The 15,606-nt window shown below is 41.1% G+C and overlaps 1 protein-coding gene across 11 annotated transcripts in view; it reads left to right on the top strand.

Moving 5' to 3' along the window:
• Nucleotides 1–15,606, top strand: part of NCKAP5 (NCK associated protein 5) — a 617,165-nt gene that overhangs the window by 539,647 nt on the left and 61,912 nt on the right. For all 11 annotated transcript variants that reach the window (XM_081921458.1, XM_081921453.1, XM_081921455.1 and 8 more), the window contains one exon: nucleotides 14,580–14,897. In XM_081921458.1, the coding sequence (XP_081777584.1) occupies nucleotides 14,580–14,897 (318 nt within the window). The remainder of the gene's footprint in view (nucleotides 1–14,579; nucleotides 14,898–15,606) is intronic.

The raw sequence follows: 15,606 nt of genomic DNA, 5'->3' as shown, positions 1-15,606 counted from the left end.
TGCAGCTAGGTTGGAGGCTGAGCAATCAAGTTTTAAGTGAGACTGAGGCAGCTGAGGAAGAGGAGGAGACTGAGGCTGTGGCAGATTCCCAGCCACCTGCCAGTTCCACTTTTTCCTTCCCCCATCCTCCTCTGTACCCAAGAACGAGAATCGTGTTACATGTGGCAGAACAAAAGGCACAGAGAGCCCCTCCTTGAAGGAGTTTGCGACTGTTGGGTAGGCAGCCGGCTGGGGAGGAGCCTTAGGAGGAAGTGGAAGGCTTAGATCCTCAGTTCTGTCAATGGTCTCAATAGGCTAGTTCTGCCTGTGGAGTTCTCTGTTGGGTTTTGTTTCTCTGAATAAAGAATCAACCTTACTGCTCATCCCTGAGTTTCTGCGCTGAACTGCAGTTGAACCATCCCTGACATCTGGTAATGGTGAGCGAAGCCAGAAAATCCACCTGCGGGTCCCTCCCAATAGCAGTTTTAGGCACCATGAGTTTTGTCAGGACTGGGAAGGGGAGAAAAATGCCAGCTGTGGATCACTGCCTTCCTCCGTTTCTTTTGTGATTGCCTTCTGTTCTGTAGTCACTATGAACCAAGAAGTGGGAGGCCTTTGCTGTGGATGCTTAAGGACAATTCTTCATACCATTCAGGGTGAGAGCCTGTGTGGATTGGAGAGTGGGGCTGAGGGTGTAAGGTGGTAAGTTGCTCAAAAGCCATATAGTGGGCCCCTCTGTGTGTGTGTGTGTGAGAGAGGGAGTTGCCATAGATGAAAAATGGGCTGGGAACTGTTACTATAAGACCATTGGTTGTTTGAATGCCCTGTGCTCGTAATTGTTAGGTATTTGGCTAAATTGGAAATGATAGCTTTTGTCCTCATTGTTGTTTTTCTTGTTTGCCTTAGGGTAGAATTGCTAATTTGTTCACTGGACCTGTTCATATGATTTTGGTATACTGTTTTTGCTCCGTTTATCTCTATTACTTTTGTGCCCTGCTCTGGGATTGAAAATATTCAATGAAAAGTGGGCTACAAGCACTGTAATTTAATAGATAAATGGCTTCACTATTAGTTTACATAAATGGGGCCTGCATCAAAATGTTAAGAGTGTGGAATGTTCCTTTGCCTGCCAGCCAGATATGCCTTCTTCCATTCCCGACCACCCAGGTTTTCTGAGTTCCTCACCCACTCCCAATAGTCAGCCACATCCTGTGGCCACTCCCCAACTTAGATGTGTGTTTAAAGGTTTTTCTGTTTCTGAAAACCTTGGAGTTCTGCCAGACCAGTTCTCACACATGAATGGTACTGTTTTGGCTACATAGGAACTTGCACTCATAGAACTGAGTTCACTATACTTTATGCCTTAGCTAGGTAACCTTTAGGATCATTTCTGGACAGTAGCATTTATACCTGGTACAACTGTTACCACCCTAATCCTCTCCATTCTGCTGGATGCTTTAAGGGTGTACCACCACCTGGAAGGGACATCTTTGTAGGTGGAGGCTGGGCTACTAGAAACCCAGCATGGACTTAAGCTGTAAAGAGGCCGCAAGGACTTGACAGCCTTTTGTGACACTACACTGTGAGCCTACAGACAAACTGATGGCCACAACACAAGATTCCAAACCTTATACAGTCACTTCCAGACCTCCAGGAGCAGCAAGAACAACAAGCCTAAAGCCCAGAATGGTAGATAGTGTGCATGTCTTGCAACCCAAGACATTCCTGAACCTACTCAGAAAGTGTAATTCATGAGACCATAATTTTTGCATGAAACCTAAGTTCTGCTGGAATCAGTGAGGCAAGCTAGTTGCAACTGCAGTCCCATTGATTCCAATACAACTGAGATGCAGCTGACTCTATTTGGATGGTGGTGGTGATGATGGTGATAATTTCAATTATTCAAATTTCCTAATCCTTACATAGTAGATCATAGTTCTACCCACTGCATATTAGGTCATTAGCTTTACAGATCTTAGAAATGATACCGAGTTCATACATGACCACAGGTTTAAGTGCCTACCTCCCAACTTTAGCCATCCACTATGCTATACCAGCTTTTAAATGAAACCTGAGACCCAAGTATAGTCATAGTTTGCTACTGTGTCAAATGGCTCTCCAGTTAGTAGTATTTATATGTATGATGATACTTGTTAACTGTATTACAACAACTATTCTTTGTTGTTACTTTACTATTTGGACCAGGTATGGGGAAACATGCTACCACCACCCCTGCCAGATGTTGTTGGACCTGAACTCTCATCGGCTCCCAGCCAGCATGGCCAATACTTAGGAGTATCAGTTCCTGGTTTAGACTCTTTGTTTTAGGTTTCACACTATCCTCTTAAAAAATATAGCCAGATGCATTGCATGGAAGGAAAGAATATGATTAATGGGGTCTATGCATTAAGTCTGGCACGTGTCATACTGTAATGTCTCTATTAAGCTTGACATATTTGAGTAAATAATGTTCGCCTTAGAAAGAACTGAAAAACCAGAGTCAGATTAGGTGAGTGCTTTAATGAATTATTGAGATAGAGCAGAATCGTGCAACAAACTAAATGGGATTGAATGACAAAGTACAAATAGATCACACTTGCAAGGTTTGCTTTTAGAACCGAAAGGCATTGATTTGGCAAGGGAGAGAAAACGGAAAAAATAATAATTCCAAAAGTTCCTCCCATGTGAAACAAAGAGCTACGTGCAGTAGATGTATTTCTACTTCCTGCCCCCTCCCCAAAGCAGTCTTTCATCATGAAACCTCACAGTGCTTGAGAATGCAACTTATCAATGTCAGTCTTAATTTCTTCCATCAACCCTTTTGATAGAAATTGAGAAGAATCATTTAGCGATCATCTTATCACTGTTGTAGTGTTTGAACCATTCATTTTACACATGATCAGATAAAGGAATGATATTTGCTTTATCTCCTCATTTGCCATCCAAAGAAATCTATAGAACCCCTAGATGTCTTTGCAGGCATATAGTAGGTTGCCAGCTGTGAAAACACTGTCAGATAAAACCAGTAGCACTGAATCAATTTCCATTCTCTTTTTTGTGGGGGGATATATATATATATATATATATGCAGGTTTTGGTGTCCTCGGGTGTCTTCCCGTGTAAAAGTTGGGGTGTCTAGGCGACGTTTCGACGAGGTCTCACCCGTCATCTTCAGGCTGGTGCTTTCGGCTTCTTGTTACTGGAACAGAGCAGGATCTCAGTGTTTGAGTTCCTATAAATACTGTTGAGGGGGTGTGGTGTATAGCCTCCAATGTTCTGGGCAGAGAGGAAGTTCCCAGGCTAGTGTGCCTTTTCTTCTTTTGTTCCTTAATTACTTGAGGGATATCTTGAGTGATTTCTTGAGTGATATCCTGAGTACCACTTAGGTGGTTCATTAGGTGTGGATTAGTTGCTAAAGTCTTTGTGTCTTGACCTCTTGAACTTTGTGAAGAGTTTTTCTGAGAAGATGGCTGTACTGCACTTAGTTGTGCTCTGGCTTGGCTTCGTGTATAGGGGCGAGCTGTGGTTTTGTGGCCTGTGTCAGCCAGATCTGTGTAGGGATTGCAGGGGGGTGCAGCATCCGGAGGTGCCACCATGGTTTGGCTACTGGATGGTGTCTGTAATTTATCTGTGGAGAGGGTCTGGGTTTGGGTCTGGTGTGGTTGATTGGTGATGGCGTTCTGTGTGCCTCTGGATCTGGTGTCAGTTTTTGTGGGGAGGGCTAATTTCCAGATGTCTGGCAAGCGGGATGTGTCGTCACGCTTGTTCATGTTGTGAGGGTGTTTCTCTATCTCGATGGCTTCCATGATTATTCTCTTGTGGTGATGTTCCATGTTAAAGAGCAATTTGGAATCTGCAAAATTAATTTCGTGTCCTGTTTCTTTCATGTGTTGGAAAAGAGAGGAAGTTTTTTCTTCTTTTTTGACGGCATTCTTGTGTTCTGCGATACGTGCATTTATTCGTCTGTTTGTTTGTCCAATGTACGTGGCTGGGCAGACTTTGCAGGGTATTTCATAGACCCCTTGGTACTCAGGATATCACTCAAGAAATCACTCAAGATATCCCTCAAGTAATTAAGGAACAAAAGAAGAAAAGGCACACTAGCCTGGGAACTTCCTCTCTGCCCAGAACATTGGAGGCTATACACCACACCCCCTCAACAGTATTTATAGGAACTCAAACACTGAGATCCTGCTCTGTTCCAGTAACAAGAAGCCGAAAGCACCAGCCTGAAGATGACGAGTGAGACCTCGTCGAAACGTCGCCTAGACACCCCAACTTTTACACGGGAAGACACCCGAGGACACCAAAACCTGCATTCCTGTACCCGTGAAAATCTACGAAAGCAAATATATATATATATATATATATATAATATGGTGTTTTTTTTAAAAAAAGGTATCTATTCTGAGGTGTTGCAGTTTGATAAGAAGAATGGCAGCAGATCAAGTTTTTCAGCAGGCATTTATGTGTGCACAATGTTACCTGTAATCACACGTCTTCTAGCACTTCCAGAGGGAGGCTTGTTTCCTAAGGCATCCGAGAGACAACCTGGTTTTTTAAAAAACGTATTAGACCTAACAAGAGCATGTGTATACACAGACATCATTCTTTGTAGTCAGCGCTTTGTGGTTTTTGAAGAGAGGACTAGAGAACTGAAATGTAACTGAAAAATTGACACTGGAAGCATACGTGCCAGTACATTTTTCATGGAAGTAGTTGAATGCCTGAAAAAAGCATCTGTTATATGTCTTTCCATTTAAAGAACGATCCTCCTTTTATCAACTTTTTAAAGGGGAACATTAAATAATGGTTCAAAATCAACATACAGGTCTGATTTTGAAAAGAAATGCAGCATAATATCTTCTTGCTTTAAAAGTCAGCCTTCATTTTTTAAAAAAAAAAAATCTTATTTATTTAAATCATTTATAGTCATCCTTTTATCAATTTCAATACAGTTTACAAAAAGTGTACATATTCAGCAGATAAAAGCACAATTAATCTTTATGTGATAGAAAATTAGTCTCCACCCTGGGCATCATCTTTGTTATAGGAATGATTGGATGTTTGCTAAACTCTTAAAGTTCTTTGGATAGACATAGCTAACAGGGACTTATTGAAATGGTGTCATATAGAAATAACTGCACTTCAGGCATATACACATGTAATAATAAATCGTCGTAACTTGAAGATTATATAAAACCCTGTCCTCCCTGAATAATAAGAATCTACCATGCATTAGTATATTTTAAATAATGTCAAGTTACTGTTCGTCACAGTCTGGCGGAGACAAATAATTGCTTTCTGCTTCTAAGAGATAGTACACATGGCACTTGTCTAATTGCCAATTTTTCTGCAGCATTACTGTGGCATGCAGTTTAGTTATCCCTCCACTAAGGAGAACACAATAGCATTTGGCTCAACTTCCTTGTTAAACAAAGTCTTTTTTTTAAAAAAAAAACTTTTAACCTTCCGTTTATGTAAAGCTAAAATACTGTATTGTGATATCAAGGATTCCAGAAAAACTAGTATCTTCTTTAAGCTAGATGCAGATGATATAGTGACTAATGTCTGGAAATATGTATGTGTATTTCCTAACTGATAAGCACTTGAAGAGCTGATTGTACATAGTAATGTGCTATAAGTCAATGATATTGTACCAGTTTGTACCATTTGATTATTTGAACGTTGGGTAATTGAGCCTGTTCTGCTTTTTTCTCAGAAAGGAAAGTGTTTCTGTTTGTTTGCAAGATCTATCCACAATTATGTTCTATTAAGTTCAGTGAAATATATGTGCTTGCAAGTAGTTTTGTTGTTTGCTTCCCCCATGTTTTTGGCCAATCATAATGGTCGAATATGTTCTCTATGCAGTGTTGTTGTTTCAGGCTTCCCTTCTTCCAGGGTTTCTGTAAGTTGTAACTGTGGCCTGGGTTGCACGTCACACTAAGCCAAACCACTGCTTAGCACAAATGTGTGAGAGCTCCTGGAGAAGAGATTGCAGACATTTTGCTCCTCCCTGGTAGTTCTGCTGCTGTGCTGTGCTTGAGCAAAGTAAAGGCTTGACCTACTGTGTCATCCAAAACTAGACTCGTGGCTTTACAAGGTAAATATTGGTCACACTTCATAGTTAGTTTAGAGAGAGCTAAACCACAAGCCTGGGTTCAGACACGCTAAGCGTAGCCATTGCTTTGTTCAAAAGCAAAATGATACTGATCTCCTCTCTGGGAGCCTGCACATTTGTGCTAAGCTAGGGTTGGTTTAGTGTGACTGCAAACCAGGCTTTTGTGTTCCAAATATACTTTTCAGTTAGAAACCACATGTTGGTGGCATCCATATGTCTCAGGAGAGAATGGAGGAGTGTGATTTTGGGGGTGAAGTCAAACTGTTGGAAGGTTACAACACCTGTATAAACCAATATAGGAGAGAGATGTTTTGTTGCAGCTGGGGTGGATGAAGGTTGTGCACAATGCAGATGCAGATGCACAATGGCGTTACTTTTCGCTGCACTCCTCCCAGCAGTCATTCCTCCTGTGGTCACTGCTGTGGATACACAGCTTGACTGTCTCTAGGCACTGCACTCGTCTGCAAGGGATTCCCACACGACAGCAACATCAGTATGACATGTGTGTGTTTTTTCAAACGCCAGGATGCTCCAGTGGCCAGGTCACAAGTATCTGCTTTTAAAGTTAGTCCTCTATTTTAGATTTTGCATGTAATATGATATGCTTCATGAGAAACCTTAATGCTTAGGTGGCTTTTTACAATATGCTTCCACTCTTGAAAGGGTCAAGGTTTTGGTAATTGTTATATAGGCAACCCCAGATTTGTGGGGGGTGGGTGTTGTGTTCTAGGTCTTCACATGCATCAGTGGAGCGAGCATAAGCCCTCTCCATCCTGCTATGCCCTGTTATGCTCCCATCCCATCCCTCCCCCCCAATTACACCCCCTTTCCAAGCCACTTCTGGGTCACTATGATGCGCTGTCATGGTCGCACATCAATTGGACAGGCACAAATCAGTCATTGTCTGTACATTGGATATAGATATCGATGTAGACAAGCTTAAAATGTGAGCCAGCTCCCTATTCAGGAAATGAGTGAAGGCCATTTAGATTTTAGAGTAGATGTCCACCAACATGTAACCTGACTTTGATAGGAACATAGGACGCTGCCTTATACCAAGTAAGAGAATTGGTTACTCTAGCTCAGTAGTGTCAATACTGACTGGCAGCATCTCTCCACAGTTTCAGACAGGGGTCTTTCCCAGCCCTATCTCTGCCAGCAATTGAACCTTGAACTTTTTGCATGCGAAGCGTGTGCTTTACAACTGAGCTATAAGGTTGCACTGTTGAATCCTAAATCACGTAAGACCCATCAAGTGAATTAATATTAATTACCTACCAATTTTCATTCCAGAATTATGTCTCCAAAGCTCAAACTAGCTTTTATATTTCAGACATTTGTTGCATGGAAAACACACTTCTTGAAATAAATCAGTATTCGAATGTTGGCTTTAAATCATCACCATTTGTTACTAACTGCTGCTTCCTGCTTAGCTACTGCTCGCTTCAGATTCAGAGATTAGAATGTCATTTAGTCTGGGGGAGGTGAATTTGTGTTCTGAAAAGGAAGGGAAGCCATTTCCGATGCCATATTTGTATCCATTCATTCTTTTGTGTCTGGCCTAGCCTATGTAAAAACCAGAAGGTCATTTCTGGCAGATTGTCCCATAAATGTTGTGGCTGATGTACCGGTATTTAGGTCCTGTAATACTATTGCCAGAGTAGACATGGGGACAAGAGTTGACATTTGGATTTGTTGTAGGGTCTGGTCCTTGTTTATTTCTCTGTTGTGTTGCCTGCTCTTGCTGCTGAGTAGATGTTTTTGGTTGGGGATGGGGTCATCAGTAAAAAAAAAAAGAGTACAGAATTGTCACCTAAGGCAGGGGTCTGCAACCTGTGGCTCCGGAGCCGCATGTGGCTCTTTTACACCTTTGCCGCGGCTCCGGGGCGGATACTAGCAAGGGGAGGAGGCGCATTGTGCGCCCCAACACTCCCCACTGTGGCGGGCGCCGTACTGGCTGTGGCGTTGCATGGGGGCGGTGCGTGCGTTAGTCACGCACCGTCCCGACGTCACCTTCCCGCCCGCTGTCAGATCGGAGGGCAGCAGCGCGCATGCTTTAAATGTCGCAATGGTTTTGCAGCTCCCAGTTGCTTTTTTCTTCGGAAACGGGTCCAAGTGGCTCTTTTTGTCTTAAAGGTTGCAGACCCCTGACCTAAGGACTGTGAGTAGTATCATTGTCCAGGATAAGCTTTAGATCTCTGATGATTTGTTGTAGTGGTTTTAGCTGGGAGTCATAGGTAACAAGAAGTGCTCTGGGTCTGTTTCATAGTAGATTATTCCTTGATAGAAACCAGACAGAAGCATGTAAATATCTGCAGTAGGTTTCTGATATAAGTTGATGCTTGTATGTCCATTATGTAGTTGCACAGTAGTGACCAGAAAGTGGATGAACTACATGGGATGATTTAGGCTCAGATGAGTAGTGTTAAGTAGCTGAAGCCTTAGTTGAACTATATTTCACCCTTTTACAGCCATGTCAAGTTTACACCTTACAACTGGGGGTCACACTCTGTGCATCTGAAGGATCTGGTCCGTGAAAGCTTGTGTTATAATAACATTTGTTAATCTCTTTAAGGTGCCACAAGACTCTTTTTGTTATTTCTGCTGCAAGAGACTCACAATACTTTCCCTGTGGAAATTATTACTGAAGGTGGTTTCACTGCTTCTCAGCCTTATACATGATTTGGCTTTTTAAAAAAACTATAAACAACTGCTTCATTCAGCTTTGACTAATTAGATCAAATGATGCTATAGCCCTAAAGAAATAATCCACTTTAAAACTGACATTGATTTGGCAGATAGATATTAGTGTGTGTGTTTTTTCACTTGTTTTAGCATTTCCGAGAATGGAAAGGACAGGCAAATAAAGAGATCTGCTCTGCCATCTGTAGTTTGAGATTGTCTTGCCAACAACACATGTAGCTTAAAAGTGTTCATTAGTAGCACACAACAACAAAAAAGGCTGTAAAAACCTATTTGCATTGGAGGTGCTATGAAAAAGAGAGACTAATATTTGGAAGTTAGAACATTTAAAAATTGTTGGGCCAGCCTGGACTGCTATGGTCTCCACATATTTTTTATAAGGAACAGTTCAGTGCAACTTTGAAGGTGTAGGCATGTCCCATTCTCACTTATGGCTTGCAGAACAAAATTACTAATATTACAGCAAGGGCTGAAGAGAGGAACAGAGTGGCTGGGGTACTTTAATTAAATGTGAATCCAAATGATGTTGCAATGTTTATTTTTAATAATGTGTACTCTGTTCTTCTGCACAGCAGTAGTCACTCATATGCACAGCAGTAGTTAAAAATTCAACAAAAGCAAAAGCATGGAAATTGTCAACAGAATCAATAGTTTGTTTAAAAGGGAAACTTTTCAATTGAGTATACTGCTGCAGTGCACTTTATATGGGGATGCCTTTGAATATGGCTCAGAAATGAAAGCTAGTGCAGAATGCAACTGAGTGTTAGTTGGGGCAAGACACTCTGAGCCTATTACTCCAGCTGCAATGGTTGCCAATTCATTTCTGGGCTCAGTTCAAAGTGCTTTAAAGCCCCAAATTGTTTGAAACCAAGTTAAGTGAAAGGACAGTGGGCATCCATGTGAATCCATGTGAACCATCAGAGGTTCTGCTTATGGATCCACCAATGGATACAGTTAGATGGGAGACAGAGATTTTTCATTGGTGGCACCCTGTTTATGGAACTCCCTTCCCGGTGAGTTTTATGTAGCACTCTCCTTGTTTTCTTTAAGAAGAGCCATAAAAAATCATTCCAGTCAGCTTTTGGTTAAGTTGAGCTGGGGTGGCTCATATTCAATGTTGGGAATGAGGGTGCTGGCTATGGTATTTCTATGTAGTCTCGGTATCTCCTGATTGTCTGCCTTATATACAAGGAGTTAAATTATGTATTCATTTTAATTACATAGTTCATAATGTTTTATTGTGTTGTGACTTTTATTGTGAGCCACTTTGGGAGGATCTGTGATCCTGAAAAGCAGCATAGAGGATGTCAGTATAAATGAATAAGCAGAGAAATAGAATTGGTAGCAGAACACAAATAGGGGAAACTAACCTAACTTTTTGGAGCAGAGTTGCATCATCACATACAGGGTGCCATGGCAGAAAATACCCTCTCTCATGTTGTCACCAGCCTTGGCTCAGAAACCAATGCATTGTTAAAGGCGTGGATTTTAGGCAAAATATTTATATGGGATCATATGAGGAGAACTTCTTAAGATTCACAGTTTGAAAGAATGAAAACAGAATTTGAAAGAGCCTTGCTTACTAGGGCAGAGTTAAATAACAAATGGAGAATATTATAAAAACATCAATACATAGGAACATAAAATTGAAAGGGAAAAGATTTGTTACATCATTTTGAGTATCGTCAGCCAATATGAGATAGCTCACCGCAGTATATTCTGAAGTCCTTTATTCAGTCTAATTTGAAATTGCCCAAGCAGTGGAACTTCTAACTTTTCCCTTGAGGGAATCTGCCACAATTTTAAAGAGCTTGCTATCGGGAGATGTTATCAGACATTTAGCCTAAATTTTGCTCAGATTTAAGCCAGCACTTCTAAATCGGTCTCTTGGGTATTTACTTTTTAAGCTACATGTAAATTGCCATTACAATCCTTTTAACCGCTATTTGGAGATACTAGCTCCAGGACACATGGGTAATATATTTAAGTGACAGAGGCTGTGTTCATGTGAACAAAAGCAAATATCATTAGGTCCTTCAGTAGGAGTTAATCAGAAGTCTGTGCCTTCTGTTTGGTGCTGTTCATGCTTTGTATACCTAAATGCATTCCTAACTTGCCCTTCACACAAAAGAGAATATAGAAATGATGTGAAAATATAAAGAATTAATCTTTACTTTAGCAAGTTTTCACATGTGATGGGTGGGCTCATGTTTTGCACTGAGCACACCCAGGATAAAAGCAGGATCCCACATTCTACAAGCCATATCTTTAATGTAACATATCTGGTGCTGAGGTTTGTTTGTTTTTTGGAAAGGATATAATCTTGTTGGTGTGTAATGTGGTTACAAGAGAACAAGCTTTTTCAGTGTTTGCATCGTTAATGTGGGGGGGGCCCTCCCTTTGGAGGTTTGGCTGGCGTATCCTCCTTTTGCACACCTTTAACTACCATCTCACCCCAAGTTTCATCTACCTTCTTAGGTTTCCAGCTACTAAAGTATCTAAAAGGGTGTTCTTTGGTTGGTTTTAGTTTTTAATAATGTGCTCCTCAGATTCTTTTTTTCCTCATCACTTATACAGTGGTACCTTGGGTTACAGACATTTCAGGTTACAGAGGCTTCAGGTTACAGACTCCGCTAACCCAGAAATAGTACCTCGGGTTAAGAACTTTACTTCAGGATGAGAACAGAAATTGTTCGGTGGCAGCAGCGGGAGGCCCCATTAGCTAAAGTGGTACCTCAGGTTAAGAACAGTTTCAGGTTAAGAATCGACCTCCAGAATGAATTAAGTTCTTAACCTGAGGTACCACTGTAGTCTGTTCCCATTTCTTTTACCAAAGTTTGGGTCCCTTCTTGTTTTCCTCATTTGTAGGATACTTCCATTTTCTGATGGAAGCCTTCCTGCCTCTAATAATTTCCTTAACTCTGTCTGTTGACCACATTGTTGTCCTCTTGGCCCTCCTTGTACCTTTCCTGATCTGCAGTATACATATTAGCCGAGCTTCTATTATTTTGGTTTTGAATAACCACCAAGAATTATTGAAGGATTTCAATCTCTTCCTTTCAACCTCCTTTCTACCAGTCCCATTTTGAGGAAATTTCTTCATTTGAAGGACCCAGTGCATAAGTCATCATTTCCCACTCCATCACAAACCCCATAAATGTATATTGATGATAGGAACCAAAATTATAGTTCCATTGACAGCCATAAGCAGGGATCCAACACAAAATGTACAGAGGGAGAGGGAGGAGGGAGGAGCTGCCGTAAACAGAGTTACAGCATGTAGCTGTCTTGACTCTAGAATTCAGAGAACAAAAGAGGCTTGGGCTGGAGTTTTTCTCCCTTGGAAATAAATCTTTTGAGAATTGCAAGCTCTGGTTGTGAATGAGTGTGCTGCCTTTCTATATGCCTGCCTATAGCAGTTTCGGTTTCTTTGTCTACATCATTCCCTTTTGCCACTAGACATTTGAATTCATTTCTGTAAAGCAGTGGTTTTCAGTCAGTGTGCCATGGGACCCTCGGGTGCCTTGAATGATAGTCAGGGATGCTGCGGGCAACACTGGCCTCTGTCCCTCTTTTCTTCCCTCCCTCCTCTGATACCCTCTCACATCTCTGCCTTCCAAAGGCTTGCTCAGCTGTTTATTGCAGTAGCCCCGGCTATAAGCTCCACAGGCAAATGGTACTTCTGGGATGCACCTTTATTTGGGGGAGGGGTGGAGAGAAGCTCAGAGACCAGGGACAGCAGCAGCAGCTGCCTGGAGGATTCCCAGGGAGAGGGGAGAGAAGAAGAGGCTGAGGGAACCCTCCACAAGCAAGGGTGTTCAAAAAGGGGTGAGGGACTGCCAGCTCTGCAGGCAACAGGTGACATAACTGGGTTCCTGAGCCCCACAGGTGTGCCGCAGAAAGAATGTAGTTGGTTAAGGGAGCCATGGACTCAAAAAGGTTGAAAACCTCTGCTGTAAAGTCTTCTCCATTATCAGTGCTTTAAGGGGGGATTTGATTTAATTGCCTTCCAGTTCTGGAATATTTGATATTTCTGATATTACATGTACTGTGCAAGCTGAAGAGGTGGGTATCTAATTTGTACAAGTAGAAAGATTCTGTCATGTATTTGTTGTCTTCACTGTACAAAACTAATGACCCTGCTGAAACTAGAAATGAGGATTAAAATGGTATTCAGCAAAAGGAAAATAAATTAAGCCAAATTGGACATAGTGAAGGCTTCTGTTATAGTTGGATGCTGTGGTCAGAAAATATATTATTGTAAAGAGGGATTCATAGACTACAACATCATGTGGTCTATAATAAAATATCTGAGGCCTTACCACTCCACTGACAGACATGAAAATGTCAAAACAAAACTCATCAATGAAAACAAAAGGCTTAGGAAAGCAGAATATTTTCTGGATTGTCTTCCATCTCCACCTCCCTGCAATGTTAGTGAATACATATAGATCAGACCATGTGGTGAACATGATTAGATTTGAATGTACCTGCAGGGCTGTTATGGTTGCCACTGCCAGCACCCTTTGGGAAGAGTTGCTTTTTAAGCCTGGCTTAATACTCTGCACAAAAGAAGCAAGCTGAGTCAACTGATCACACACTCTGAGCTTTAATTCCATGTATGGGGGCTGTCCGTGGTGCTGAAACGGCAGTCAGTTGTGCAGAAGCAAAATTACTTCCAAAGTTATTCCAATGCTTTCTTAATCTCACTTTTTGTAAACTGAGAATGTTTTCCTACTCAACCAAATTTTATCTGAAGTTAAGTACATGTAATAGCTAGAATGTGTGTTTACTATATATATATATAAAATTGGTCCTGAAAAAAACCCTATGATTTAAGATACTCACATTCTACCTTGACATTTATTCTGTGTAGCCTGTAACCCCATAGAGTTCCTATACTGCGTTGAGGTTTCTGTGCTATAAACTAGTGAGGTGCAAATGAATTTGGATGGCTATACTTGAGTTATGTAACAGGGACAATATTTCTTGCTGAAGTCCCAGCTATCGAAGACTGGCACTTCCACAAATAATTAATGAACTGGCTAAACAGGCAAACATAATCACTGGTAGCAGCTAACTCTTTTGGATTGAGATGCCTTCTGTTAACTCAGTGAACATAATCATATATTGTTGTGGATAAAATCAGCCCACGGCAGTGTGTGGAGTCTAAGCAATAATAGAAAAAAGCTGTGATGAAAGTCCCCCTAGAAAAAAACAAAATACTACAGTTGTAACAAAAGGTATCATCTTACCAACTGTGTTATTCTTTCAGCTTTGTGTACAAATGCTCCTGATTAAACTGAATTCAATTGCATACTTAAGCACTTTGCTTAAGAAGATTATGAATTGGGCCTTTTATAATGTATGTCTCCTAATCAAACAGACACAAGTTAGTCATGCAGCTATGATTAATTCTGTGCTGAGTTTTTATTTCAGTTGAGAAACAGCACTTTTTTCTTACAAATGAAAAAACAATCTATGCCAAAATACTGGAAGGACCCCATTACCATAAGCATAGTACTTCTTTGGTACCAAATATGTTTCAACCTACAATCCACTGGGTCTGTTCTAGACCAATATTGTACATTATGACCAACAGTGGGCCTCTAAGATTTCCAATCTTTTAGCTAGAGATGCTAGAGGCTGAACCTGATGCCCTTTGTGGATGAAGCTGTTTTCCCACCGCTGCACAAAAGTTGTTTCTTCAAGGTGTCCTTTGTTTTTTGTAGTTTTTGTCAGGTTCTCCAAATTACACTGTATTCCTCTTTCTTAGAATCCTGCTGCCAAATGAGGACGCTGGACAGTGGGATAGGAACCTTCCCTCTTCCGGACTCAGGAAACCGCTCGACTGGACGACACGTTTCTAAACAAGAACTGGATTTAGAAGCTGACGTTTTCATATCACCTGCACAAGCTTTCCCTCCGGCTTCTTCTGAGAAAGCCAAAACCCTTGAGCGAGAAGTGCCTTCAACAGCTAATAAGGACCAGGGATCTGTGGAGAGCATAATAACACATTCAACATCAGATCCTGCCATGACTGCTAAGGGTGTACAGACTTTTCAGAGTCGCCTTCCAAAGCCAGCTTCTGCAGGTAAAATGACAGTTGTACTGGAAATTAGATCTTTTGTGCCCTGGTGCCTGTTCCCATTAGTGGAGACCTGTATTAATGACATTGGATGAAAGACATATGAAATGTACAGCTGAAAAGACTCTTCAAGTTACTGCAGAAGGTTAACAAGCTGGAGACTGCACTGACATGGAAATCTTGTTAAATAAAATACTAATCTATAAAAAAAAAATGCTGTATGACACACCATGTCTATAAGCAGTCCAGTGATAAATTTAAAGCATACACCAGGAATGTTTACCAAAAACAAGTCCAAGAGGCTTCAGAAATGTCACAACTTTTGCTTCCTAAATTTTCTTTATAGATATTACAGTATTGTGAAAGTTAAACAGCAGTTGCTTTGCTAATAGAATGTGGTGACTTCTGATAAATGTTGGAATGAAATTTTCTTCCAATGAAAGGACAGATCCCCATGATTACTCCTGTAATATGATGTTTACACTTTCAAGGTTAATACACCACAGTCCCAGGGATTAATGGACAGCTGCCCTCTTGTTGATCAGCATGGGTTGGATCCATATTAAGTTAGTTGAACTTTAGTAGTATTTAAGTCCTGGTATCTTTTTACATAGATTTAAATGGGATCTAAGTGCAGCTAACATTATCCAGCTTGATGTGTCCAAACCTTTCATGCAATATAATAGACATTTTATCATAATCAGGCTGGCTACTG

This window comes from Podarcis melisellensis (assembly GCF_964234715.1).
Source record: "Podarcis melisellensis genome assembly, chromosome: 1".
Classification (NCBI taxonomy): domain Eukaryota; kingdom Metazoa; phylum Chordata; class Lepidosauria; order Squamata; family Lacertidae; genus Podarcis; species Podarcis melisellensis.
The sequence above is the reverse complement of the archived record's forward strand: the minus strand, read 5'-3'. Positions and strand labels throughout refer to the sequence as shown.